The sequence below is a fragment of the Argentina silus genome, assembly GCF_951799395.1.
Source record: "Argentina silus genome assembly, chromosome: 12".
NCBI lineage: Eukaryota > Metazoa > Chordata > Actinopteri > Argentiniformes > Argentinidae > Argentina > Argentina silus.
Window position 1 is genome coordinate 11,153,774 of NC_139666.1, and position 26,745 is coordinate 11,180,518.

Below are 26,745 nucleotides of genomic sequence, written 5' to 3' on the forward strand. Positions count from 1 at the left end.
TACTTGTGTATCAGGCAGCAGAGCAAGTCCATGCTCTGGGTCCAGCGGAGTGGTCTGAACCAAGAACTGAGTTTTACATCAGCTCTTGTAGTATTTTACCCCTTTCTCCTATGCTAATGTTACCATGTCATACCAACCTGTATGTTAATTAGTTTGGTGGTTCTTGTCACGCTGAACTTGATCAGTCACCATCACTAGGTGGAGTAAAACCAGTTCCCAAGTTTTGGCCTAACTGGTCTGTTTCCAAACAGTCTAAATGTTATGCTACCATGGTATTTTCAGGATTGGGTGTGGGAGCTAAACTATGCAGCGACCTACCCCACCACTGTCTGAGGCAACACGTATGTTTTAGGTATTTTGGGGGGGAAAAAGAAGCTAATGTTCAATGACAGGAAAATAGGAAAATATAAATATAAAAGTTAATTCTGTCAATAAAAGTTAATGCTGTCAATAATACTTTGATTAAACAAAGGGTTTCTGGAAGAACCTCTCCCGTTCCGGTGATACATGTTGGTGTGTGCATCACCTGGGTGTCACCATTGATAGCCTACATTGTAAAATAAGTGTAATGACCTGAAGGGCATTAGTCTGATCAGCTAATTCACACAGACACACCATCGCATTAACTGGAGAATCATAACAGATTGTGTAATGGATTGAGAAATGAGTGCAATGACCTTGTGGCCATTAGTGTGTGACCTCAACTCACTTAGCGGCAGTCTGAACCAACTATAGTTAATCAGACATTTGCACTATCAATCAACTTCTCAACATTGGTTCAATATCAGGACGTGACATTTGGGAAAAATGAAATAAAGTGACACTTTAGGAAAACTGACAATAAACAAGTTACTCCATAAACAATCAGTAACACGTTTAACAAGTTATAAGTTATAAGATGTATTCCCCGAAATAAGACACAAGCTCTAGTAATGTTTACAGTGTATTTGTTTACAAACCGGCTTTGGATACATAGTTCATCTCGGGAAACTGCAAGCATCTTCCTGTGAGTGGAGTCAGTGAGGGGAGCCTCCCTGACAGAGGTACGTTTTTAACTATTCTGTGATTTTATTCTACCATGGGAATAGGAGCTGAAGGATTAATTGAATTAAGGCCATATGTAGACTTCGGTTGGTTTGAGGTCAATGCCCGCCGGGGCAACTGTGTGGTTGCGCAGGAATTTGTACCTCTTTTACAGCCGGTTATTAATCACCACATGCAATTCATAATGACGTGTGCACGCTTGAGACATCCTGTAAGATTTACACTATTGGGAAACAGGCAAATCAGGCCATTCAAGTTTGCCAACGCTCAAGACTAACAGTAGGCTAGAACACCGTGTAATAGGAACAGGACAAGTCATAATAAGATACTCCATTGGCTCTCTGATAAAGTAGCGTGTTATGGCCCTTTTTGAATAGTGGGCAGTGGTAGAGCTGTTTGATCATCATATCATTATTCACAAATAATATGTTGGCCTTTACAACTGGGATATCGTATTCAAACAGATAGTACGCCTAATATCATTCTTATGAGACCGTTGTATGCAGGTATGTAGGAGAAAGTTTATCGTTGATAATTTCAACTTTGTCATAAACAAGTTCTCACTGTGGTTTTCACCCATGTTAATAAATACAAGTTCTCACAGTGGACCCACACAGATACATCATTGCAAACTTGTGAAAACACAAGACCGGTTTCACCAGAAGTAAGTAGTGTAATAGGAATGCAATGCCCAGCAGATGGAGTACGTTGCACATCAAACACACCTTGTCCCAAACCACCCCCTAGGTTGCTCTCACGCCTGGGCACTCTTGGAGATCTGAGAGGATTCGACAGGAGTAAGCATCGTGGTAATATCTTCAACTCGCCCTCTTATATATATATGGTTGAAATTGCAGCCATGTTACTAACACCGGTCTAATCCTCTCAGATCGCTACAAGTACAAGTACATAGGGATAGAGCTAGGGTTGGTTTCGGACGCGAGTGACATCAGACTGGGAACAGGGGGGGGCTCGATTCCGAACCGGAAGGTGAAAGAATACAACAAAAACTCAACCTTTAACACTACTGTCAGGTTACCAGTTCCTCAAGGAAGCCTGCGGCAGTGGAACACATTTGTTGTAAGGCAAGTAAGTAATTCTTCATAACTTATTTATATATTGAGGAAAGGATATCCAATAGAAACACTAGACAGCGTAATTGTCATCAAATGCAAATGTAGGCTAATGACAGGTGACTTCGATTAATTTGTCTCTTAGTTTCGTGTATTTTCAGAGTGTTTAGTGCGTGTTGAGGGTTTGTTTTTCTCCGCTATCACCTGATAATTGATTGGCCGTAGGCGTGGCTAGCCTCAGTTGTAATAAGTGGGGCACCTGGACGCAACAGATCACCCATTGTGTTCAAAGATCACAAGATTACATTATTCAGGAAAAGGTCAATAAAGAGCGCAAGCAGCCTAAATTAATTCCAAAATAATGTCCTAAAGGGCGAGTTTGTTCAAGTAACAGGGACTCTGAATTTAGGGACGGATGTAAATAAAATTGGTATCCATTAAACAAGAAACATTCTTCATTAATTACATGTCCAAAGTAACAACTGGGGCTTCAGGGGAAAGCCCCAGTTGTTGTTGGGGAAGCTTAACAAAAATACCAATTACTTTACAAGGGAAGAAGTTGAACTACACTAAAGCTACCATTGAGAGAAATATAGTTTGCCAAACTCCTTTGAAAAAGTAATTCACTTCGTCCAGGTGCGAGACTGCAGTGCTCTGAAATCACTGAGTGAAAAATACCGTGTTTGAGAGGATCGATTTTGAGTACTTTCCGAACAGCGCTAATCAGCGCCTTTCAATACCTGTTGCATGATGGAGATACAATCTGTCGGACTAGCTAAAGCACATCCAGCCGCACGCAGTTTTTAGATGGAGGCGTGAATCCCTACAGTTACTTCTCACAGACTGTATGAAACAGCAAGTATCTTCATTGTGGGAGGTACTTTTCATGGCCAATCATGAATGTTTTCTTGACACATGTACCTGAATCAGGAAAAGCCTTATATGCCGCAATGTGAAGACGCAATGTATTTAAGAGATCTAATGTTTGCACATATGTTCAGTTTATAGTTGTGTTATGTGGTGATTCAAAGAGAATTCCTAGGACGTTTTATTGAGGATTTCATAGCCGTCATAACATTTTTTCAAGTCGTGCAGTAAGAATTGCACTACAATTGTCCAACTAGAGACTGCACAGATACACTGGCCCCGCCTGTTCGGCTAGTCTCACCTGATCTAGTCAGGTTGTATTCTGAAATCAAATAAGCCCCAAAACAGGTGAGGTGGAGGAGACAGGAAGCAGTAAAGACAGTAGATCAAGGGCAGGAATAATAGTGAAATTCATTTTTTTGTGTATTTTTGGGGAAACTATTGTGAGTAGTGACAGTACGGCAGTTAACTACACCCCTACATGGCAAAAAAACTACTGGAAACACTACTAATTGGAATTTAGTTTGAACTAAAAACAAAATGTAGTTAAACTAGTTGAGCTACATTGTGGAACTACTCCCCAACACTGGGCTTTTACTAATGGTGAACATTTTACTGATGGTGAACATATAGACTTTTCTAGGACATTGTTAAAATGATACATAGACATCTTTCTATTCAGGTCCAGCCAGGGGATAATAGCCAGTTTATGGAGGTATTCAATCTAAACCCATGACTTACCCATCAACGTAGAAGGTTATCTCTTCTCAAGATTTGAAAAAATCCATAGCATTGATTTTCTTAGTAGAAAATGATTTGGTCGAGATCCCTGACAGTTTGAAGATTAAACAGCATGTCTCACCATGATGTTATTATTACAGCTATTTGTTTTGTTCTTTGGTCTTAGAAATGTTCCTGTATATCCTTGGACTGGTGGCCTTATGGTTTCTGTACCGCTGGTTTAAGGAGCTCAAAAGAGTTCCTAATAAGTCAGAGAAGCATGTCTTCATCACTGGCTGTGACACTGGGTTTGGAAACCTTCTGGCGAGGCACCTGGACAAGCTGGGGTTCTGTGTGATTGCAGCCTGTTACACTGACAAGGGGGAGGATGACCTGAGGAAGGTCTGCTCTAAAAGGCTGGAAACCATCCATCTAGATGTCATCAACACGGACAGTGTCAATAAGGCAGCAGAATTTATAAAGACTTTGGTTGGAGAGAAGGGTGAGAAGTCCAGTTCAGCTGAATGTAGTTATGCTACATTCACAATGTCATTCCCTGTGTTTGATGAGTTCACTTACCATGTCTATCAATTACTCTGTGGGAGAAAATGAATTGTTATGAATTGTTCATGTAAGGAAAAAATCAAGGTATTGGAATGATAAAGTATTCAAACAAAAGGAATTAGCCAGAATGACTTCTGATCCACTCCTACTGGTTTATTCTACTACCACGAGTCAAACATTGTCAACAGCTAATTTTGAACCTTAAAGTTCCATGTCAAGTAATAACACAAACCTAATTAAACACACCTACTCCGTCTATTGGAAGTAAGCTAATCACCATGTGTAAGACACCGGCATGTAAGCACTTGTAGTGGAATGTTTCCCTCCATTCATGGAGAGACTTAATGTTTGTTTGCCCTGATGGGGGCGTCATCTTTCAGGTCTGTGGGCTGTGGTGAACAATGCTGGAGTCTCCGTTCCTTCTGCTCCCTGTGACTGGCTCACTGTAGATGACTACAAGTCCATGCTGGAGGTCAACCTGAATGGGGTTATCGGTGTGACCCTGAGTGTCCTGCCTCTCATCAAGAAAGCCAGAGGCAGGGTAGTGAACGTTGCCAGTGTGTTTGGAAGGATAAGTCCATTTGGTGGACCCTACTGTGTGTCTAAATATGGAGTTGAGGCCTTTAATGACAGCCTGCGGTGAGAAGCCCTGCTTTGTGTTTAATTATACATTACCCTTATTTGAAAGCATACATGAGTGATTTGTCATCTAATGAATAGTGGTATTTGCAGAGATTCATCATATGTTTGTTGTGGCTCATTCTGTTGTTGATTTTTAGGTTGAACATGAGACCATTTGGAGTTAAAGTCCTGTGTATCGAACCAGGATTTTTCAAGACAAGTGTGACTGATGTAGATCTCTTGAAAAGTCAAATTAAAAAATTGTGGGCAAAATTGCCTCAGGATATCAAAGACGACTATGGAAGCGATTACCCAGCCAAAGGTAAGCTTATAGGAATTAACTTTCCTCACACAGTCAGTTGTAAGTCAAAATCACCTCATTGATGGAGGCCATACTTCTCTTCCAGTGGATTTGTTGATGCGGGACAGGTTTTCAAAGATGTTGGATGGAGACCTGATGAAGGTAGTGAATTGCATGGAGCACGCCATCTCTGCTGTCCATCCTCGTACCCGCTACTCTCCTGGTTGGGATGCCAAGTTCTTCTGGCTGCCCGTGTCCTACTTGCCAACTTGCATTGCTGACCTACTACTCTTAAGAGAAGCTGCCGAACCAAAGATTCGCCATGGTTACCATCTGTAGAAGGAAGTTAGTCTTTAAATCGTACAGTACAGAGTAAGAGATCAAGAAACATGATAGACTGTGCCTTTTTTACTCTGGTAAAGATGCTTTGTGTTGGAATTCAACCTAAGTAACAATGAATACACATTTTTGTACAAACCTGTATTTTTTTGTCACATTCACTGTTGTTAATGGTTGTTAGCCATTTTGTTAGTAAATTAGTGTGTATTTTCTACTGTACTGTATGCCCTACATTGTTCTGATCATGCAAGCATTCATGTTTGAAGTTTGATGCATAATTTCAAATAAACACAAGTATATTCAGACTTTCAGAAATACAGTAGGCCAATGGTCAGTGTCTGAATACGAAACACACGACAGGTATCGATGCCATTCAGCAAAGTGTAAGACCATCCATTCTGCATGTACAGTGGCAGTTACCCCATCTCATGTAAAGCTAGTCAAAGTAATACAAACAAAAATGTGATAGTCAACCCATAATGCAGGGCAATGGCTGACTAGAGATTACATACCTGTAGGGTGTATGTGCATTCTACCTGCACCAGATATCGGCCTCTCATTTCTTATCGTTAACACAGCTCTGCTCTTTGTCCTATGACTTCACAACACAGAACGTAGCACGAAAAGTCTAAGGGTCTCGGTTAAATGTTACACAATCAACTGCTTAGTTAGGAAATGTTTACCCGGGTAATTAGTATCCAGAAGACCTTCGGCCAACCTGCAGCCTCATAGTTGAAACTGTCAGTAGAACATGCAAGTTTGACTTGAGAATGATCCAACTGCTTCACTCCATTTTTGCCGTTCTATATCCTAGATGAGAAGGAAACCTGCAAGTAGCTATGGTAGGTTCAATTTATAATCCATGTTGATACAGTAGATATACAGTAAGAAGAAGTAATGGTTCACCTCTTTAATGCACAGTAATTAGTGAGCTGAACACTTCAATGAAACTTTTACTTTTGTGAATTAGCATTTGTGTGAATTAGTAGCATTTGTGAATTCAGATATCTGTAGTCACATTACAATACAACAGCAATACATAATTGACCTTTCCCTGGTTGACAGTAGTGTATGGACACGGTTTTTTTCATTAAGTGTGTGTATACATTTGGGAGATGCCAAGATGCCATCTGGTGGCCAGCAAGCCACTGTCACTGTGGTTTGCCCAGAGAATGTACTGGTGTCATGAACAAAATATTCTTGATCAAATGATTTCTATTATCATTGGATATGTAACTTGCAGTTTATTCTAGCCAAGAAGTCTGAATACCCTTTTTCTGTTTAGTTATGATGTGGGCCCCAGAGTCCCACAGTATGTACAGCAGGTGCATTGCTGTGATTATGACAAACTAATATTATAATCCACCTGGTGTGTAAGCAAGATAAGGATTATAGAGTTGGAAATGGAAATGGAAATGGAAGTGGAGGACACAAACAACTACAGTATGGGAATCGGACTATTTATTTACTCTAAATGCTTATAGTCTTTATGTGAATATTCATATTAGGGGGGTTGAGAGTTACAGTATGTTGCCCAGTTTGTGTATGATGTTTTCATACTGGTTGAAACATAATGACTCCAATACAGCAACTATAATACGAATGGATGAAGACAGAATTTTCCCGTGTGTAAGTTCTAAAGCTTTTAGGACAACAACGACGAGTAGCCTATGTATCTGTATAATTTATAGCCTCCATTGTATTGAACTGTTACTCACTATATTTTTCCCAGGTGTCTGAGGATAGTATCCTCGATGAATTTTCTGAGGTGAGATAAATATGGCTTTTTTCTTGTGTAACATCTGAATCACATCACAAGCCAGACGATGGATTGTACAGGCCTAAAACGTCTAATGTATATTCTTTCTTCTTGTCTGTTTAGGCCATCTTTTCACACTGGGTTCTTACCTGCACTCTAATTTTGATTATCGCCCTCACCATTGTCTGGTTCATCAGAGACTCTTTTAAAGTCGAGAACTTTAACGAGAAGCATGTCTTTATCACGGGCTGTGATAGCGGCTTCGGAAACTTGGTGGCAAGGCAGCTTGATCGACGTGGATTTCACGTAATAGCCGCATGCCTCACGGAGAAAGGTGCCTCGGATTTGATGTCTGCAGCCTCCCCCAGACTGAAGACAGTTCTGCTCAATGTCACTGACAGCGCGAGCATCAGGAGTGCGGTGGACTTTGTCCGGGCAGAGGTCGGAGATCGAGGTGAGACTGGCAGCAGGGGGATAAGGTATTAGATCAGATTAGATTAGATTAGATTCAACTTTATTGTCATTGTGCAGAGTACAAGTACAGAGACAACGAAATGCAGTTAGCGTCTAACCAGAAGTGCAAAAAAAGCAGAAAGTGCAATGAACAGTATATACAGGTAGTGCAGTATATGAACAGTAAGTAGTGCAGTATAGTACAAGTAGTGCAGTGTAAGCAGTATATGAATTAGCAGTGGCATTATAAGCAGAATAAATAGGTTGCAGTATGAACAATGAAGCAGCATATGAGCTGTATAGGCAATGCAATCTAGCAGGCCCCAGTCAGAGTCAAGCACTGGCAGAGATAAAAAGGGCAAGGTATGCTTGACTGCCTCACAACCCTCTAACTGGCAAGAAAATAATTAGACAATACCTTGAATTTTTCAGTAACAAAATGAATTCTGCTTCATATGCAGTGACGTATTATTACTTTAATGTCATGTATAAAATAGGTTATATCCTCTCCAATGAAACTCACTTTCAATTGAACATTGAGCCATAGATTTATTATTGGTTCAAAATATTATTATAGCTTTGAAACCCTAAGTAACTCTATGACATTTGAAGCAAGAAGCACAACATTATATATGTCTTTGACTCCAGCTACTGACACAGATTATAAAAACAGATGTAAGTGAGTGGTGCATCATATATCCTTCATGGATTCAAGTGGATTTGTATCTTTCTGGTTTAAGATAAGTTGTCTTTTGACATTCCTAGGATACAGAAGCGGTTGAATACAATTGTTGATAGGACATACAGTGTATTTCACTGAGACATCACTATTGACTGAGGTGCAGGTCTTTAAAAAAAGTGTCTTCTTATAGTGGAAGATATGTTACCCAATGTTATACAGAACACTTGCATCCTTCTACCCACTTTTCCCATTACAGTATGTTGCCATAGTTCTGTCATACAATATCATACTTCAGTATGGTGTGAGAGATGTCTTTCCCTTTTAAAAACATCCCTAACCCCAAGAAACTTCGCTGATGACTATTGAGAGACATACAGGTGACGATGTTTCGGCATACTGTGTGGCACCTTCCTTGGAGCATCTGTCTTCCTCTGTCTTTCCTTTAGGTCTTTGGGGGCTTGTGAACAATGCTGGGAGGTCCACACCCATCGGCCCCACAGATTGGATGCAGTTGGATGACTTTAAGAAGGTTCTGGATGTGAATCTAATTGGTCTGATTGACGTGACCCTTCAGTTCCTCCCACTGTTGAAAAAGGCCCACGGCAGGGTGGTCAATGTGGCCAGTATCCTGGGGAGGCTCGCCCTGAATGGAGGAGGCTACTGCCTGTCAAAGTATGGGGTGGAGGCCTTCTCTGACAGCCTCAGGTACGGAGAGATTAATTGGTGTTCACACTTCACACATAAACCCCACTTATATTTAACTAGTGATTAATGGAACTGTAAAAACACTTGTTGGAGAAGTTGATTCACACGTGTTAATAGATTTAGGCCTAAGCATCTTAGTTGATGTCAGTTAATTACATTACACACCCTCATTTAACCCCCAACAAATCTCCTTCCAGGAAATTAATGGGATTAAGGGGTCTAATGAATTACTATGAGCGCCAACATCCCACAGGCAAACATTTCAATATGTATATTTCCCTTAATGTTGCTCGCTATTAGTAGTACAGTAGTAGCACAGAGATAGATAGATAGATAGATAGATAGATAGATAGATAGATAGATAGATAGATAGATATAGGATATGAATATAGCCTATTGAAGCTATTTTCACCTGTTTGGTGAAGAATATTGGTATGGCCCAATCTGGATTAGGGAATACCATGGGTTACTTACACTAGTCTGTTTTAGACTTTGGAGGAGGAAGGAGACTGCTGCGAGTTACCTGCCTGTCTGTCGGTCCGTCTACATGCCAGGTGTTTGTTGTGAAGCAACCTACAGATGCAGGCTACTGTACCTGCAAGTTACACTGTTTAGTGGTTGATAGTATATGTGTGAGAAACTATCCTTTTCTTGTTTTCCCTTCTATGTGAAAACTGTGAACATTACCAAGTCGAATGCCTGTCACCTCCACTGTATAAATAAAGCACCTGCCTTCACCTCATAGCCTGTCCTGTCATCTCATTTGGCTGTGAGACATGTTACTTTTTCTCACACCAAAGGATTTTTCCAAAACTCATATTACATTGGATTAGATATTCATTTTGTTGTATGACTGCAAAAACACACAAACCTAAGACCAATAACAGCACTTTTACCTGTGTATCTCAACCTGTGTGCAGGAGGGATATGCATCATTTTGGTGTTAATGTGAGCATCATTGAGCCTGGCTTCTTCAAGACTGGTGTGACCAGACTGGACCTGATTGAATCAGACTTGTTAAGGCTGTGGAACCATCTCCCGGAGGACGTCAAGGACTCATATGGAGACAACTTCTTTGAGGAATGTGAGTAAATATTCTTTGTATGCCCATGTAATTACCTATAACTGCCACATATTACAGTCCTGAAACATTTGAAATGCCTGTCTTTCATCCTTCTCTGGTCTTCTTTGTCAAAGTTGTGAAAGCACAGAGCTTCTCCATGGGGATCTTGTGCAGTGCTGATATCTCAAAAGTGACTAACTGCATGCAACATGCCCTGATGGCCCGCCACCCACGGACCCGCTACGGGGCAGGTTGGGATGCCAAGCTGTTCTGGATTCCTCTCTCCTACTGTCCCGCGTTTGTCGCAGATTTTGTTGTAGTTGTTCTACTTCCGGTCCCTAAAGACGGCCGAAAGATCCAGGCAAACGAAGTGGATGTGGTAAACTCATGAGCCACTAAATGTTCCCTGTGTCAATCATAACTATGATACTGTAAGGCTAGACTGAACGAGATAACCACTTGTCAGCGATAAACTGTATAATATATACATTATGCTGTGAAAAGAAAGTGCATAACTGGTGAATAATTCACATATTGCATTTTCTAATGGTGCCAACAAAATACAGCGCTGTGTGTGCTACAACAGCAATGCTTTTGTGAAATATTTACATTAGCAACATTTTTCATAATGTGTATCAGAGTAACAAAAACAGAATGTCGAGATTGTATTACAAAGTAAGAATATTCATTTTATGTCTCAGCAGCAGCAATTTGTCCCCCATTTCTATTAAGTGGATATATAGGTTACTTGCGATTCTAGTATTAATTCTAAGCAAGTACAGTACCTTAATCGGAAATAACTATTGTTTAAAAGACAACAGTTTTTTCCCCCATTTAGTTATGATGGGGGGGGGGCCTTGAATCCAACAGTAGCCTATTTGGAGCAGTTTTGCTTTCGCCTGTAGACAGGTGCATTGCTGTGATTATGACAAACTGATATTATAATCCTCCTGTTGTAGTTCTGTAAACAAGATCAGGATTATGGAGTTGAAAGTGGAGGACACTCACAAGCAGAGGAATCTGACAATTAAAACCGTAAAAGCTAATAGTCTTTATGGGAATATTCATATTAGAAGGGCTGAGAGCTACAGTATGTCTCCATGATGTTTTCATACTGGTTAACACATGCTTCTCATAAAGAAACTACAATACTTATGACTGACTTTTCCCTACATTATAAAGCATTTAGGACAACAAAGATGAGTAGGCCCTATGTGTTCATGTCTGTTTTATGTGTAATGCGTAGTTTATACTGTATTGAACTGTGACTCCCTCCAGGGGGAGAGTTTTATTCAGCAGAATGAGTTTTCTGAGGTTTTTTCTTGTGTAACATCTGAAACACATCATATGCTATAGTAGACTACATTTTATGAATAGGCCTTAACCTTTTAGGTTTTTTTCTGTTTAGGCAATCCTATCACACTTGGTTCTAACCTGCACACTCATTTGATTATTGTCCTCACCATTGTGTTTTAAGCCCTACATCAGAGAAGTCGGTCGCTTTAACGAGAAGCAAGTCTGCACGGGCTGTGATGGCGGCTTTGGAAACTTGGTGGCAAGGGAACTTAATCGACAGGGATTTCATGTTATAACTGCATGGCAAAGGGAGAAATGTGTCTCGGATTTGATGTCTGCGGCCTCCCCCAGACTGAAGACAGTTCTGGTAAATGTTACTAACAGTGCAAGCATCGGGAGTGTGGTTGAGTTCATCCGCGCTGAGGTCGGAGAGGGAGGTGAGGCGGGCAGCAGGGGGTAGATAGGGTGCTAGTCAGAGTCAAGCACCGGCAGAGATAAAAAGTGGTAGGGGTGGTTGCCTACCTCATAACCCTTTAACTGACCCATAAATCTGCATATTTTCAAACCACCGCTCTCTCTCTGAAATTGCGACAAAACAAAACATGTTTAATACCATGAACTCACAGCTTAACGTTCATTATTCAATAACAAATGTAATGGCAGGAGTACTCAGGCAAAAGACTCAAACGCACGACTCGGAGACAAAAACTTAAATCCAATAGAACAGTCTTTACTTTCAGAAATGTTTGGTAGACAGGTAGGCAGTCAATGGATAGGCAGATAATCCAGGAAGGGATAGGCAAAGCAGGGTTTGGTACACAGGTTAGCAGTTAAAAAAGTCCAGGAATACTTATCACTAGGAAATGCTGGGACATAACACAAAGGTACAAAGACAAACTGGCACAGAGACAGGGGAACACAGACTAAATACACAGGGAAAGATGAGGAACAGGTGAAGCCAATCAGGGCGGGGTAGACAATCACACAGGCGGGAAACACACAAGGGCAGGTGATAAAGCATCTGAAACGAGAGACAAGGTGAGGAACACAAAAATAAACAGGAAACAATAAATTAACGACATGAAGCAAAGATAAACACAAACTAAGAAACAGGACGAGACGTTACAACAAAATTAATTCTCTGTGATATGTAGTGACATATTCATTCTTTAATGTATTAGATTTGTATCACATCGAGCCATAGGCTATTCATGATTCAGTTATTAAGCTTTGAAACCCTAGAATGAAATGTGGAGCACATTTGTGGTTACTAATTTACCACTGAGTGACACACAGATTAGTTAAAGGCAGATTTAAGTGGTGCATCATATACCGGTATCCACCAGGGATTACAGTGGATTTATCTGTTTTAAGATACATTGCCTTTTCACATTCCTAGGATACAGTGGTTGAATACAATTGTGGATAGGACATACAGAATACAGTATTTCACTGAGACATCATGCTTGACTAGTTGGGATTTAAAAAACAAATAAAAAATAAATAAACTGCATCCTTCTACCCACTTTCCTTTTTACAGTATGTTGCCATAGTTCTGCCATACAATGTTATACTTCAGTATGGTGTGAGAGATGTCTTTCCCTTTTAAAAACATCCTTACCCCCAAGAAACTTCACTGGTGACTCTCGACATACAGCTGAATGACGTTTTGGCATATGACACCTTCCTTGGAGCATCTGTCTTCCTCTGTCTTTCCTTTATGTCTCTGGGGGATTGTGAACAACCTGGGAGGTCCACACCCATTAGCTCCACAGAGTGGATACAGTTGGATGACTTAAGAAGGTTCTGGATGTGACTTAATTGGTCTGATTGACATCAATCAATCAATCAATCAAGCTTTATTTATATAGCGCCTTTCATACAAAATTGCAATACAAGGAGTTCAACAGTAAAATTGAAAATACATAAGTACAGAACATACAAGCATACATACAAGCATACATACATATATACATACATACATGCATATATACATAGAGAATAGAATAGAAATAGAAATAGAAATAATAATAGATTAAGAGGGTAAATAAAAAGAAAACAAAAATAGAAGTGCAAATGGATTAAGAGAAAGCTAAGCTAAAAGGTGTGTCTTGAGGTTTCTTTTAAAAGTGTTTATGGATTGTGACACCCTGAGCTCATGAGGTAAGTTATTCCAGAGGCGAGGACCATAGACACTAAAAGCTGCCTCCCCGTATTTCTTTGTCCTCGCCCCGGGAATGACTAAAAGACCAGTGTCAGAGGACCTGAGAGGTCTCGATGGACTGTAAACTGAAAGCATATCTGATAGGTATTCAGGCGCTAGACCATTTAGTGATTTGAACAAAACTGACAGGCAACCAATGAAGAGACTTTAAGACAGGAGAGATGTGTGCTCTTCGTCTGACAAGACATGACTCAGTTCCTCCCACTGTTGAAGAAGGCCCACAGCAGGGTGGTCAACGTGGCCAGTACCCTGGGAGGCTCGTCCTGAATGGCTACCTGTCAAAGGTAATGTGTACATTATGCTGTAATGCATAGAGACTGCATACATGTGACTGATTCATAAACATATTGCATTTTCTTATGGTGCCAACACAATACAGCACTGTGTGTGCTACAACAGCAATGCTTTTGTGAAATTTGTTTGTTTTGTTTTAAATATAGTATTTCTATAAGATGGTGATAGCAACAAATTTCACAATGTGTTTCAGAGTAACAAAAACAGATTGTCGAGATTGTATTACAAAATAAGAAATTTATTCATTTTATGTCTCAGCAGCATGAATTTGTCTCCCACTTTGCTATCTAGAAAAAACATGTGGGCATATTTAGAATGATCATCTACACAGTCTTTATTTGTCCTTTTCATCATATTACAAAACAATCACTCTAAGAGCACACAATTTATAGTCCATGTTTAGGAAACGACAGTCAGATACTTCATTTACTGACCAATTCTTTATCAGTAGATATGTGGATATTTTGCTTTTGGACTATCAACTCATCTTCACGCAATAAAATTATGGGCATGTTCAAGTATTGTTCCAAATACATTTAAAAAAGACGCCATTGTTATTCATAAAAGGTTTTACTAAATAATTTTGATTTAAATATACCAAAAACATTTGGGGAAATGTGTAATAATTTGATCATGTCCACCACCAAGTACCATGTAAGTATGCTTAGCATACTGGTATTTTAGATTTTCCAAATGTCCATATTTTTCTTTTTAAAGCGTCTATAGATTGACAATATCTAAGGTAAGAGCACAAATATTGGACCAGTCTTAATTTGTTTTGCTTCATTGTTTTTTAGCCCTGAAATGAGGTATATAAACATGCAACATGAACTGCATATATCTTCAGTTTTGTTCAGTGGCAAAATATATCATTATCCTTTCAAAACATTACCAATGTCCTAAAATGATATCTACTGTACATTCACAATGCACTTCACCAGTTATATGGGTTATCTTGTTTATGAAGCACTATTAATAAGATCATCTATATAACAGCCAGAGGATATTATCACAAAATCGTACTCTTCAAATTTACAAATATACAACATATTTATAACATTTCTATCAGCAGCTTCAGTGCAAAGATATACATATAGTACATCACAATAAAAAAAAAATCATTCAACAAGAATTGGCATAAGAAATATCAGAAGGCATAGTCATGACAGACCTCTTTTTCTGTATGCTACCGAAATGTTCGTCTAATTTCTTTTTTTCTCTCAAAACAATCGTAGTTTTGTACACAGGCTGCATATAAAAATAGATTATGTGCAAAGGAGAGAGTGAGTGTGTGTTTTTGATTCCCATCTGTCTGTCTGTGAGAAGGGGGGGGGGGGGGGGGGGGTTATACGTCGCTGTCCTCTTTGACCAAGTTGGCTGTGTCTCGGAAAGTGTCCTCAGTGGGCGAGAAGGTGCTGGGACGTTCCCTCTTCACGGGTTTGGCAGGGGGGACAAAGGGTGGGGGGTCTGTGGAAGAACTGTCCTCACTGCCTCCTACTGTTTTTTCATTCTGCATCTGAGAGACAATGAGATTATGCTAAGCAAAAACAGGTCAAGAAATTCAAACATTCAAATCTCTAACTAGTAATAAGAAGCAAACATCAGCCAATTAGGATGAAGAAGGACAATCCAACAAACCATACTTGAATGACAAAGACAGTAGCTTCCTCAGTGGTATTTTTGGACATGCAACCAGTAGTCTCATACTGAATGATAATTGGGTGCCAGTTTTGGGCTTACCTCTGAGTAGGTAGGGTTCTCGAAAGTGGTGCTTGGCTTCAATTTTCTTTTGAATAATGTCCACCTGGACTCCTGTAAACAGGGGAAACCATTGTTGTGAGATACTGCACAGTTTAACCACTTTCCTTTAATCAACTGATGTTGCAGATATAGGACAGGAAGTTCACCTGAACAGTCTTAGCGCTAGTGGCGGAAATCTGCACAGCCCCCACGCTGTGCTCCGTACGGAACACAGGGTTCGCAAAGTTGTTCCCTATCTGGTCACCGCTGACATTAACTGTCACCTATTTGGAGTTAAACAGTGCAGAGTAATTAGTATTGTTATTCATCAGTGTTATGACATTAATAATCCAGTAGCTGCACAGTATGTCATTAGTGCAATACGGGCCAGATACTATGAGTCTTTGTTTACAAGCTTCTGTCAGCCTGTCTAATACCCATGTCTTATTCTGAACACTGGGAGTACCTACCTGTGTAGCGTGAATGACAGCAGGATCACTAGATGACCCAGCAGCAGCAGTGGCATACAAAGGGTTCTCAAATGTGATTGGCTGCCTCCCCGCCTCAACTGCAAAGTTCTCATCCTAAGAGGGACATATACATCAAGTTCATCAAAGGTGGTTTGAGTTGAACCAAAAGTACCATACACAATTTGAACACATACTGCTTGGTTAGTGGCCTTGCAATCTTCATCACTATGTTGATTGTATTTCAAACACTCACTAAACCCTCAGTGACCTGAAATTTGTGTTTCACTTTATGAATTATTGACCTGACTGCGAAGCATAGTGACCTTGGAGACAGTTCATAATCATTTGACAGTTATTAACCGGACTAGTAGATTTCAGAGGTCCAAAGTATAAGGATTAAATTGCTGATGGTGCAGGTAGAAGGGACAATGACACCACTAAGTGCTAAAACGACACAATCTAGTGCCTACCAGCTGCATGGCCCTGTCAATGAATGACACCCCAATAGACGGAGGCCCCAGATCCATGGTGACATTATCTCCCGAGCGGAACGTCACCCCGTTCCCTGTGTCACCAGACTTCACCAGACTGCTCAGGCTGGAAAAGAAGAGGACTCTCATTAGAGCTGCTTTTTACACTACCAATGGCTACCAATGACGTTTACACCGCTTTCATTTCCATATGATGTTCTCATTTCATACAATAAGAGAAAGGCAATCAGAGATGGATGAAATCAGGTCAAAGATGAGAAGTACCTGGGGAGCTTGGGCAAGGAGGGGATGAAGGAACCAGTGCGTTTGTAGTTGAGGAAGACCCCAACCGCCAATGCTCCGGTAACCAGGATGATAATCACTGCTAACAGCACAGCAATTGCTGATGACAAAGATGCCAGACATACCGTTAGTTCCAGAAGATGTTTACATATACATAATATATCAGGTCCAAAGAAACACATCATCAACACTGTTAAATTACATGCAGGTGAGCCATTAGTTTGCTGAAATAACCCTGGAAGTTAATGTGTTATTTTTTTACTGGGGAGAAAAACTGCTTTTGTATTTGCTGACCATAAGAAATCCAGAGGTCGCAGTCTAATGACTTGCAAGACAACAACAGTTAGAGGACAAACTCTGCACATATTACTATCTCAAAAACTTGGATAATGTCACTGTATAAATACTGTATCATTAACTGGTAACATTGATGAGGTAAAATAAGAAGGACTGATACTGCAGTTAGACAATCTGGGAATGGCAGTAACATATTGCAGTGCAGATATTCCAGTAAGCTCCTTCTTCACCTGTTCCTGCAGGGGCGCCCCTCGACTTCCCCATCTCACAGTAACTGCCTGCATAGCCATACGGACACCTGTAAAATAGGCACAAAACATAATGTTTTTCCCTGGTGGAACCAAAAATCCCCATGGCTTGCGGCTGGAGTGGTCAATGATATACACAGCTGTAGAACTCACTTGCACTTGGGCAGGCCCCCCTCGTCAGAGTAGCACGACCCTCCATTCATGCATCTGCATGCAAGGGGCATTAAGACTGGAGCCTCAATGGCTGCAGGAGTGAAAGCCACGTACACACAACATCAACACAACATCACACGACAACATCACACGAGCAGCCATGCATGTATGGAGTATGATTCACATGATATCTGGGTTGTGCAACAGTTAGCAGCCAATATGGGAGTGAATGATATAATCAACCATACCTGCGTCACATTCGTTGGGGTTAAAGCCGACTAGGGAAGAGCCTTGTGGGCAGGTGCAGGTGTATCCTCCCGGTCTGAGCAGACACAGGTGGCTGCACATGTCCTTACAAGGGTTGGGCACTGATAGGGACAAGAGCGGACCTGTAAATACCATAATAAGCACTAGACACAAGAAAACAAATGTCCAATCCCAAATTGACAACTCTAGCTCCTGGAGTGATGAGAGGATCAGATGAGTCAGCTTGCCCTCTGATGATGGGATTTGTAATTTTCACCATGTTGCTCACACCTCTCAGATCTTAGGAGAAGGAGCTGGGTGGTTGATTTGGGATTGGGTGAAAGTGTTGATATATCACACTGACCTGAGTGGTTGTGTCTGTGCTCCTGGTAGATGCGAACTTGAGTGAGCCAAGGGTTGATGGTCAGCACCTTTACTTTGGCCCCCTTCCCAAACTTATCAGTCTTCCACACTTCACCTCGTTCCTTGGTTGTCCAGTACACGTGCCCCTCAAAGACATCCAGGCTGTAGGGATTACCAATATCTGAAACAGACAATGACACATTCTGTAAAGACCCATACGACACAAGGGCTTGAAAATGCATATTGTATGACTCCATCTTACTATTTAGGTAGTTAATAAGTTACAATGTATATACATCAGCATTTAGCAGCATCTAATAAACATATCAGGCTGTGACCTCCAGACATGACAATCTTCCTCTCTGTGCCGTCTGGTCTCATGGACTCGATGATATTCTCCTTGGAGTCACACCAGTAGATCCTGTCTCCGTTCAGATAGTCCAGAGCCAGGCCAGTGGGCCAGCCCAGGTCCTCGTCCAACAGAACCTGCCTGTGCTGCCCGTCCATCCAGGCCGACTCTATCCTGGGTCTCCTGCCCCAGTCAGACCAGTACATGGTTCTGGGAAATACAATAAGCACAGAGGCAGGACAAAGGGTTTTTAATGTCTTTGTTTGAATCGGAACGTTTAAACAGATTTAACTCGGCTGTTATTACATTTTATTTCCTGGAAATCATTCCACAATATCCTGTTACAGTTGAGACTGTATATTCCTCAAGTCTTCTTTTTTTCTAGCAATCAACATGTCTCCATATTACTGTAATTGATATGTCTCATACCCGAGAGCTGGGTTGACTACAATAGCAGCTGGTTGGTCAAGATCAGCGTGGATCAACCACTTCCTGTAACGGCCATCTAGCTTGGCCACTTCAATTCGATTGGTCCCTGCATCTGTCCAGTAAATGTGACTGGAAAACAAAAGGAAAAGAAGGTGTAAGAATACAACCAGAAAGCATCTTCAAAAACAAAATGATAATAAGCAAGGTGGTGTAAAGTACCCTGCAATCCAGTCTACGGCAATGCCGTCAGGATTGGCGATGTATCTCAAGTTCAGATCCACTTCTTTCACCGGGTTGTTGCCGTTGTCATTGAATGTGGTCATGTAGGCCCGTTTAATGGACCCAAACTGAGAGCCTCGACCCAGAACCGTCCAGTACACGATACCTAAGATGACAAGAGGACAATAAAGTCTTATAGTTTCTACTAGAGATCTTCCCAATCATTATATCACTCCAGAATGCTAGCTTCACAAAAGCCAAACAGTGAGAGTGAATGAGTAGAGCTGCTGGTCTTACTGAGTCCGTTGTCCTCTGGATCCCACAGGTAGTCCAGAGCCTGGATGTGCTCTGCATTGTCTACGTAGTCAGAGTACTGCTCAGTGGACAGGTTGAAACGGCGTATACGCACATTGTCAGGCAGGAGCAGCACTGGCGGGTTCCCTGAAGTGTAGATAGATACCATCAACATGGTAAAACGTAGAAAGCAGTGTATGAAGAAACAGCATGTTTAGAGATGTTCTGCAACCTACTCAAGAACAGATGAGAGACAGGCAGATACATAAAGGTCTTAGTGATTCATCTCCCTCAGTGAAACTCGGCTCTTACCCTCAGCAGCACACTCCATGCCGTGCTGCTCACTGACAGATCTGAAGCCCTGGGCACAGAAACACTCGTAGCTTCCCTTGGAGTTCTTACACTCCTGTGGACACGTCCCGTACACCTCACACTCATTCACATCTGATAATAAACACACAACCAAAAAGAGAGATTGAGAGAAAGAGAGAGAGAGAGAGAGAAATAGAGAGAGAGAGAGAAAGAGGCAGATTATAACATCCAGTAAGCAAAGGAACTATAGTAACGCTTCTAGCATAATGCATAAGAATCAGAATGTAACTCAGCCTGGTGATTCAACAAGATCTGTTTGATGTGTGTAATGTTCTACTATCTGTTGTTTGTACTGTACCTTCACAGGTGTTTCTGTCAGTCTCACTGGGTTTGTACCCCGGCCTGCAGGAACACAGGAACCCCCCTCCCTCTGCCAGGTCTGTACAGTTGTGTTCACAGATGTTCTCACTGCAAGTGCGTCCACTGCCATGGTCTGAGGAGAGCAAGTGGAATGTACAGTATATGATGATATACTGTATTTGACAATATTGACATGAATTTTCATTGACCTACTGTATGTTACTTATAGTACTATACAAACAGCTGCTTGGCTTAGCCTTACAGAAAGGTTTATGATTGAGTGAAGACTGAGGTGGTTGGTGTACTTACTGCAGCCCAGCTCATCTGAGTGGTCTCCACAGTCGTCATAGTCGTCACAGGCATATTGCAGAGGGATACACTGGCTGTTGCTGCATTTGAACTCATCTGCTGAGCAGGGACCGTGTGTGGGGGTCTGGCCTGTAACAGACAAAAATTACAGGGGTCAATATTGTCAGAGAGAAGGATACATAAATTATATTTAGTTTGAGGGAAATAGTGACAGTAATTTGGATGGCACAAACAGACAAGTGGTGTTGATAACATTAGCTACTGTAACATAAATACAACAATATTTGCTATATTTGTACTATTGTCTAGCCTCACTCCAACACCTCCCTCAGTATGTCAGCACTGACTTGTGATTGGCCCACACTCACAATGCTCCTGTCTCTCGTCAGTGCCGTCACCACAGTCGTCCACAGAGTTGCACAGCTCATGGCTGTAGATGCAGCGGTTGTTGTCACAGCGGAAACGGAATGGAGGATCACACGGGATGTCCACTGAGGAGACAAGGCCGAGACGTATCCAGGCAGGTCCATCAGATGATGGCAATATTTGACCGTTTAAATGATAAAGACTACGACCCTCACCTACGTAAAATGGTGTAACTATGTGAAATGTACCTGATTTATGAAGTGTTTGGGTTCAAATGTGAGTTTGATATAACAAGACAGATCTGTGCTAGTTGCCTTACAGCAGAGGTGGAGCTCCTCGTCTGAGTTGTCTCCACAGTCGTTGTCCCCGTCACACTTCCAGTAGGGCTGTACACACACATGGTTCCTGCACTCAAACTGGAACAGAGGGCAGTACGTCCCATTGGGGTAGCGGGTTGCTGCGGACACACAAGAAACACATTGTCCATTACGAGTCAAACTCAAATCTGGTGCTATCGTAGGGTGATGATTTCTCTGAAAAATATTAATTTTTTGGACAGAAATATAGGTTTATCTTATAAAGAGTATTGTATTTGATGTCAGCTCATAGACACACAGTGAATAGAAGAGATGAGTGACACTCACGACATGATATCTCGTCAGTGTAGTCGAGGCAGTCAGCGTTGCCGTCACATTTGAAGCGGTCAGCTATACAGTGTCCACTCCCACACTGGAAGTAGCCAGGGTGACAGGTCCGAAGCTCTGCAACAAAAGACAAGCCAGCACACAATGAATCATCGACATTTAAACATTACGACGGCTCATACATGCTTTGTGAAGTGCCATCACAACCCAATTTGAATTTCCACATTCATGCCAAATAGTGAGGTATCTCAGATTCTGACCTTGTGCTCATGACTACTGTGAGTAAACATCTACAGTCACTCGAATAGAATATAATTTATTCTATTTATTCTCTAAAAAGAGGCATTGTAGGAACCACCATATTCTCCAGTAAACTAAATAAATGAATCTTGGTGGTCCCGTCTGTCTATCCAGTGCCTCAAAAGGGGACATTTTATTGCTTCTTTGCTTAGCGCTGCCCAACATCACACACAAATAACCACCAGAAGCAACAGCCAAAACAAAGAGCCTCCACTCACCACAGTCCCTTTCATCCGAGTTGTCCTCACAGTCGTTGTCATGGTCACAGACCCAGCGGTCGGGAATGCAGTGCAGATTATCGCAGCGAAACTCACTCTCCGTGCACACACGCGGGCCTAAGGGGGTACACACACAGAGAGAGGATCTTAGGAATTATTACTGCATAAGAGAATATTACGTTACGATTATCATGGTCGTAGCTCACACTATTATGTAGACAGAGCTGGCAGTGGGCATTACATTATAACTGTACTATTTGATATTTTATATATATCAAGATTATATAGATACAATGATGGATTTGATATATCATTTTTATCTTCATCAAACTACAAATTCAAAATATGTCAAAACAAGCAACCATCCAGCCATTTTTCTGTGGTGAGTTCATGGAATTTGTCTGAGGTTGTTTTCCCTGTGCATTACCACAGCAGTTACAAGGGGAGTGGCACTAAGGTTTCATCATACAACATAGTGATTTAGTGAGAGAGGTTGGTTCTCCTTTGAAGCACTCCCATTATCCTCATTAGCTGACATGTATCTCAGAGTTGTTTAAATTCTCCAGGGCAGAGGTGGACAGCCTCCCTCACTCCCAGGCCCTGACATGCTGAGGACAGGTCGTTTCTCGACCAGCTGATAAGCCTGCTGCACACTGATATTGAGGCTGAGGAGAGAAGTGTGAAGTCTTTTACAAGAGCACTTTGTTATCTGATAAAACAATAACAGGCCCATTCTTTGCCATCAACGACCCTATTTCATGGAATCCCCCACTAGAGATGCTGGGCAGAGACTCATACTGTAAAAACTGCAACCAACTGTAAAAAATAGCCTCTTAGTTAGGTGTGATTGGAACAGAGGGGGGAGTTTTCACAGGGGGCACAAAAGACTTGTCCTTGTAAGTCCCAGTCTGACCAAGCCACACAAACTAAGGTATGTGCCGTGTTCATGTTAGAGCCATGTTCAACAACAGTTTCTGACACCGGTGTTTCAACCCTGAAATCAGTAATAAAGTGTCTTTTATACATTTATTTAATGTAGGGCAGAACTCACTGCAGCTGCGCTCGTCTGAGTTGTCCCCACAGTCGTTGTCCCCGTCACACCTCCAGCGCAGGGGGATACACTGGTGGTTGTCACAGCGGAAGTCCCCAAGAGGGTTACAGGTCACCTCGTCTGAAACCGGGGCAAACACAGGGTTATGACTCACTGTCATAGACAGACAGACAGACAGACACACACAGACCCACCGTTTACACTTTTGTAGGTGCAGCAAGACATTACCAGATTAATGAGAAATTCTTGAACACTGTGCATCACGCTATTCAATATAGCGATGATGATAACTAGACCACAGAGCTTTGAAGTGAGGTGGTGCCCCCTGGTTTTTAATTAAAGCAGATGTGATCATGTGGGGGGAGTAGAGTATCAGCATGCCTCAAATGGATGAGCTCTGAGTTATGCCAGGTCTATAGGAGAGGAGAGGTGGAGAGGAGGAGAGGAGGAGAGGAGGAGAGCTGGGCTGAGCTGTCTCTACCACACAGTGCTGGGGGTTAGAGATAGTACTAGTGCTGGCCCTCCACCTGGCCCGACCGCTGCATTCTTACAGCCAGATTAGCGCGGATCTCCCCTCCTGCGTGGGGATGGCACTAATGGAGTGAGGGCCTCTGATAAGAGATGGGAGGGCTTGGGCTGGTGTGTGTGTGTCTGTGTGTGTGTGTGTGTGTGTGTGTGTGTGTGTGTGTGTGTGTGTGTGTGTGTGTGTGGATCGGGCGCAGCACAAAGAGTGCAGTGTGTGAACCTTGTCCTCCACACCACTGAGCGCGAGCACACACACACACACACACACACACACACACACACACACACACACACACACACACACACACAGCCCATAAATCCTGAGCCTTCTCTCAGGGGTAGGTGAATATGAGGGGGAGTGGTGAGACCCTCTCCATCAGCACCTTCCACTTCCACACTCTGTAATGTTCCACTGGAGGGTGAGGGTGTTGGCTAATAGCCCCTCATTCACTCTCAACACACATTGGTCTCTATTACAAACCCTTCTCATTCAGTGCCATGGAGCTGAGCTGGATGATTTACTGTGTGTCAGTGTGCTGGTGTTGTTGTGAACTAGACTCACCGCAGGTCTGCTCGTCACTGTTGTCTCTACAGTCATTGTGGCCGTTGCACAGAGACCAGAGTGGCACACAGCGGTAGTTGGTCTTGCAGTCAAACTCGGTGTGGTTGTCACAGCGGTAAGACGGCCCCACTGGAAGAAGAGCACATCAAGGACGTCAACGATGAAGAAAAACAGCTTTTGAGTAAGTGTGTGTGTGTGTGTGTGTGTGTGTGTGTGTGTGTGTGTTTGTGTTTGTGTGTGTGTGTGTGTTTGTGTGTGTGTGTGAGTGTGTGTGTGTGTGTGTGTGTGTGTGTGTGTGTGTGTGTGTGTGTGTGTGTGTGTGTGTGTTTCACTCACTGCACTCCTCCAGTGGCTCGTCAGAGTTGTCGCCACAGTCGTCGTCGACGTCACATTTCCAGTTCTGGGGGATACAGCGTCCGTTCCGACACTTGAACTGGCCGGGTCTGCAGGTCCTGCTGGAGCAGTGGGTGGGCTCCTCGTCAGAGCCGTCACCACAGTCGTCCTCACTGTCACACTGCCACGACTCCGGGATGCATCTCTTATTGGTGCACTGCCACTGGTGGGTCTCACACTGGTGGGTGGCTGCACAGAGAGAACAGTTTATTCAGTCTACGGAACGGGAATAAACCTATCCTTGTACTTTAAAAAACAAAGACCAAGGAAAATCAACCAGGATGGCAAGGACTTTACTTTTAAAGTACATTTCATACAGTAAATACCATTTCAAGTGCTAAAACAAAAATGTGAATGCTAAATGCTAAATGCTAAATGCTATACCCACCACAGAGCACAGGGTCTTCATCAGAGCCATCATGGCAGTCCTGGTTGCTGTTGCACAGAAAGTGGGGACTGGTGCAGTTGCCATCGTTGCACTGGAACTGGCCTAGCCGGCAGTGGCGACTGGGGCATGTGGAGGGCTCATCAGAGCCGTCTCTGCAGTCCCGCTGGCCATCACACTTCCACCAGATAGAGATGCAACTGTGTGTGTGTGTGTGTGGGGGGGGGGGGGGGGGGGGGATACTGTTTAGGGCTTACCAACAACTCATTAACATCACAGCTTATAGGCTACAGAGGCAATGAGTGTACAGTTAAACTCGGCTGTGGGCGCCTTCTCACCGTTCATTGTCCGCACATCTGTACTGAGTGCTGGTGCACATGGGCAGGCAGCGAGCCACGCCCCCCAGCTGGACAGTCAGGAAGTGGTCGGGGCATTCACAGGTGTGACCCCGCCCTCCGTCACGGATCAGACACAGGTGGGAGCAGCCTCCATTGTTCACGGCACAGGGGTTGGTCACTGTGGGAGGGGGCGGGGGTCAAAGAATCAGTCAAACATCCCCTATTCACTCCAGCTGGGCAAACATACACACAGGCACGGCATTGTTTTACTGCAAGTAAACACTTAAATGGACTTAAGGAGCAGGAAATGTCTGTATAAAGAGGTGATGCCAATCTGAGTGTAGGGGAAGGAAGATGACACTAAAGAGAGGGCTCTTGAAGACAGGATACTCAGGTTACTACTGGCTCTGGGACTCACCGATGGGCTGTCTGTAGGGGTGGCACACGTGTATGTCGAAGGGGCGGTGTGTGGTGTTGACCAGAGACTGGCGGCCCGTGCCATCGTACTTGTTTCCTTTCTCCACGGTGCGGGTGTTCCAGTCAGTCCAGTACAATGTCTCCTCAAACACAGTCAGGGCAAACGGATGGGGCAGCACCCCGTCATACACCGTGTGTCTGTGGTGTCCCTCCAGGTCAGAGTACCTAAGGAACAGAGGAGTAGTTGGGTTACAGGAGTAGTAGTAGTAGTAGTAATAGTAGTAGTAGGAGTAGTAGTAGTAGTAGTAGTAGTAGTAGGAGTAGTAGTAGTAGTAGTAGTAGTAGTAGTAGGAGTAGTAGTAGTAGTAGTAGTAGTAGTAGTAGTAGTAGGAGTAGTAGTAGTAGTAGTAGTAGTAGTAGTAGGAGTAGTAGTAGTAGTAGTAGTAGTAGTAGTAGTAGTAGTAGTAGTAGTAGTAGTAGTAGTAGGAGTAGTAGTAGTAGTAGTAGTAGTAGTAGTAGTAGTAGTAGTAGTAGTAGTAGTAGTAGGAGTAGTAATAGTAGTAGTAGTAGGAGTAGTAGTAGTAGTAGTAGTAGTAGTAGGGCTAAAGGAGTAGTTGTAGGGTAGTAGTAGTAGTAATAATAATATTAGGGTTACAGGCCAGTACATTTAGAGTATTGTAACAGAGCATGATTGTATGTGTCTTACTCTATGTAATTGAGATGTGCATCGGACCAGTACAGCTTGTCGTTAGTGTAGTCAATAGTGATGCCATTGGGCCACTCTATCTTGGTGGTGATGATGGCTGTCTTGTTGTTCCCATCCATTCCAACACGACCGATGAAGGCTTTGTCCCCCCAGTCCGTCCAGTAGACATACCTGACAAGAACCACAGCACAAGTTAAGAATGCTTCAGAAACCTGGCCATATCCAATGGAGTGAGAATCAATTTCACTCTCCCTAAGAGGTGTGCCTACTAAT

General features: G+C 42.5%; 3 protein-coding genes across 3 annotated transcripts in view; 2 read left to right on the forward strand and 1 right to left on the reverse strand.

Annotated features, from left to right (window-relative positions):
• The first annotated feature begins 2,064 nt into the window (after nucleotides 1-2,064).
• On the forward strand, nucleotides 2,065-5,848 carry dhrs9 (dehydrogenase/reductase (SDR family) member 9). The gene is made up of 5 exons (XM_083681819.1): nucleotides 2,065-2,133; nucleotides 3,892-4,206; nucleotides 4,649-4,907; nucleotides 5,048-5,211; nucleotides 5,297-5,848. The coding sequence occupies exons 2-5, from the start codon at nucleotides 3,894-3,896 to the stop codon at nucleotides 5,527-5,529; spliced, it is 969 nt and encodes a 322-aa protein (XP_083537945.1). The 5' UTR covers nucleotides 2,065-2,133; nucleotides 3,892-3,893; the 3' UTR covers nucleotides 5,530-5,848.
• Nucleotides 5,849-6,652: 804 nt separating this feature from the next.
• Nucleotides 6,653-13,978, forward strand: LOC310813249 (retinol dehydrogenase 7-like; the record flags this gene model as incomplete). The annotated part of the gene is made up of 8 exons (XM_083682112.1): nucleotides 6,653-6,703; nucleotides 7,262-7,297; nucleotides 7,412-7,742; nucleotides 8,870-9,128; nucleotides 10,049-10,212; nucleotides 10,326-10,570; nucleotides 11,669-11,924; nucleotides 13,896-13,978. 8 exons carry the CDS (start codon nucleotides 6,653-6,655, stop codon nucleotides 13,976-13,978), a joined length of 1,425 nt encoding a protein of 474 aa, XP_083538238.1.
• Nucleotides 13,979-15,350: 1,372 nt separating this feature from the next.
• lrp2a (low density lipoprotein receptor-related protein 2a) overlaps nucleotides 15,351-26,745 on the reverse strand; it is a gene marked incomplete at both ends in the record, with an annotated part of 45,436 nt that continues 34,041 nt past the window's right edge. Inside the window, 28 exons of the mRNA XM_083681800.1 lie at nucleotides 15,351-15,521; nucleotides 15,746-15,817; nucleotides 15,913-16,029; nucleotides 16,216-16,329; nucleotides 16,686-16,812; nucleotides 16,971-17,088; nucleotides 17,516-17,583; nucleotides 17,687-17,777; nucleotides 17,935-18,054; nucleotides 18,297-18,476; nucleotides 18,634-18,854; nucleotides 19,074-19,202; nucleotides 19,293-19,458; nucleotides 19,590-19,733; nucleotides 19,899-20,030; nucleotides 20,257-20,391; nucleotides 20,568-20,696; nucleotides 20,936-21,058; nucleotides 21,253-21,390; nucleotides 21,578-21,694; nucleotides 22,096-22,212; nucleotides 23,147-23,266; nucleotides 24,234-24,362; nucleotides 24,570-24,815; nucleotides 25,015-25,211; nucleotides 25,350-25,527; nucleotides 25,768-25,991; nucleotides 26,473-26,643. Coding sequence (XP_083537926.1) covers nucleotides 15,351-15,521; nucleotides 15,746-15,817; nucleotides 15,913-16,029; nucleotides 16,216-16,329; nucleotides 16,686-16,812; nucleotides 16,971-17,088; nucleotides 17,516-17,583; nucleotides 17,687-17,777; nucleotides 17,935-18,054; nucleotides 18,297-18,476; nucleotides 18,634-18,854; nucleotides 19,074-19,202; nucleotides 19,293-19,458; nucleotides 19,590-19,733; nucleotides 19,899-20,030; nucleotides 20,257-20,391; nucleotides 20,568-20,696; nucleotides 20,936-21,058; nucleotides 21,253-21,390; nucleotides 21,578-21,694; nucleotides 22,096-22,212; nucleotides 23,147-23,266; nucleotides 24,234-24,362; nucleotides 24,570-24,815; nucleotides 25,015-25,211; nucleotides 25,350-25,527; nucleotides 25,768-25,991; nucleotides 26,473-26,643 — 3,994 coding nt within the window. The remainder of the gene's footprint in view (nucleotides 15,522-15,745; nucleotides 15,818-15,912; nucleotides 16,030-16,215; nucleotides 16,330-16,685; nucleotides 16,813-16,970; nucleotides 17,089-17,515; nucleotides 17,584-17,686; nucleotides 17,778-17,934; nucleotides 18,055-18,296; nucleotides 18,477-18,633; nucleotides 18,855-19,073; nucleotides 19,203-19,292; nucleotides 19,459-19,589; nucleotides 19,734-19,898; nucleotides 20,031-20,256; nucleotides 20,392-20,567; nucleotides 20,697-20,935; nucleotides 21,059-21,252; nucleotides 21,391-21,577; nucleotides 21,695-22,095; nucleotides 22,213-23,146; nucleotides 23,267-24,233; nucleotides 24,363-24,569; nucleotides 24,816-25,014; nucleotides 25,212-25,349; nucleotides 25,528-25,767; nucleotides 25,992-26,472; nucleotides 26,644-26,745) is intronic.

Bases quoted from the DNA above. Each gene is read 5' to 3' on its own strand.
- dhrs9 (XM_083681819.1), top strand. From the start codon at position 3,894: ATGTTCCTGTATATCCTTGGACTGGTGGCCTTATGGTTTCTGTACCGC. The intron at 4,908-5,047 runs GTGAGAAGCCCT...GTTGATTTTTAG, and splicing joins GCCTTTAATGACAGCCTGCG to GTTGAACATGAGACCATTTG. The intron at 5,212-5,296 runs GTAAGCTTATAG...CTTCTCTTCCAG, and splicing joins AAGCGATTACCCAGCCAAAG to TGGATTTGTTGATGCGGGAC.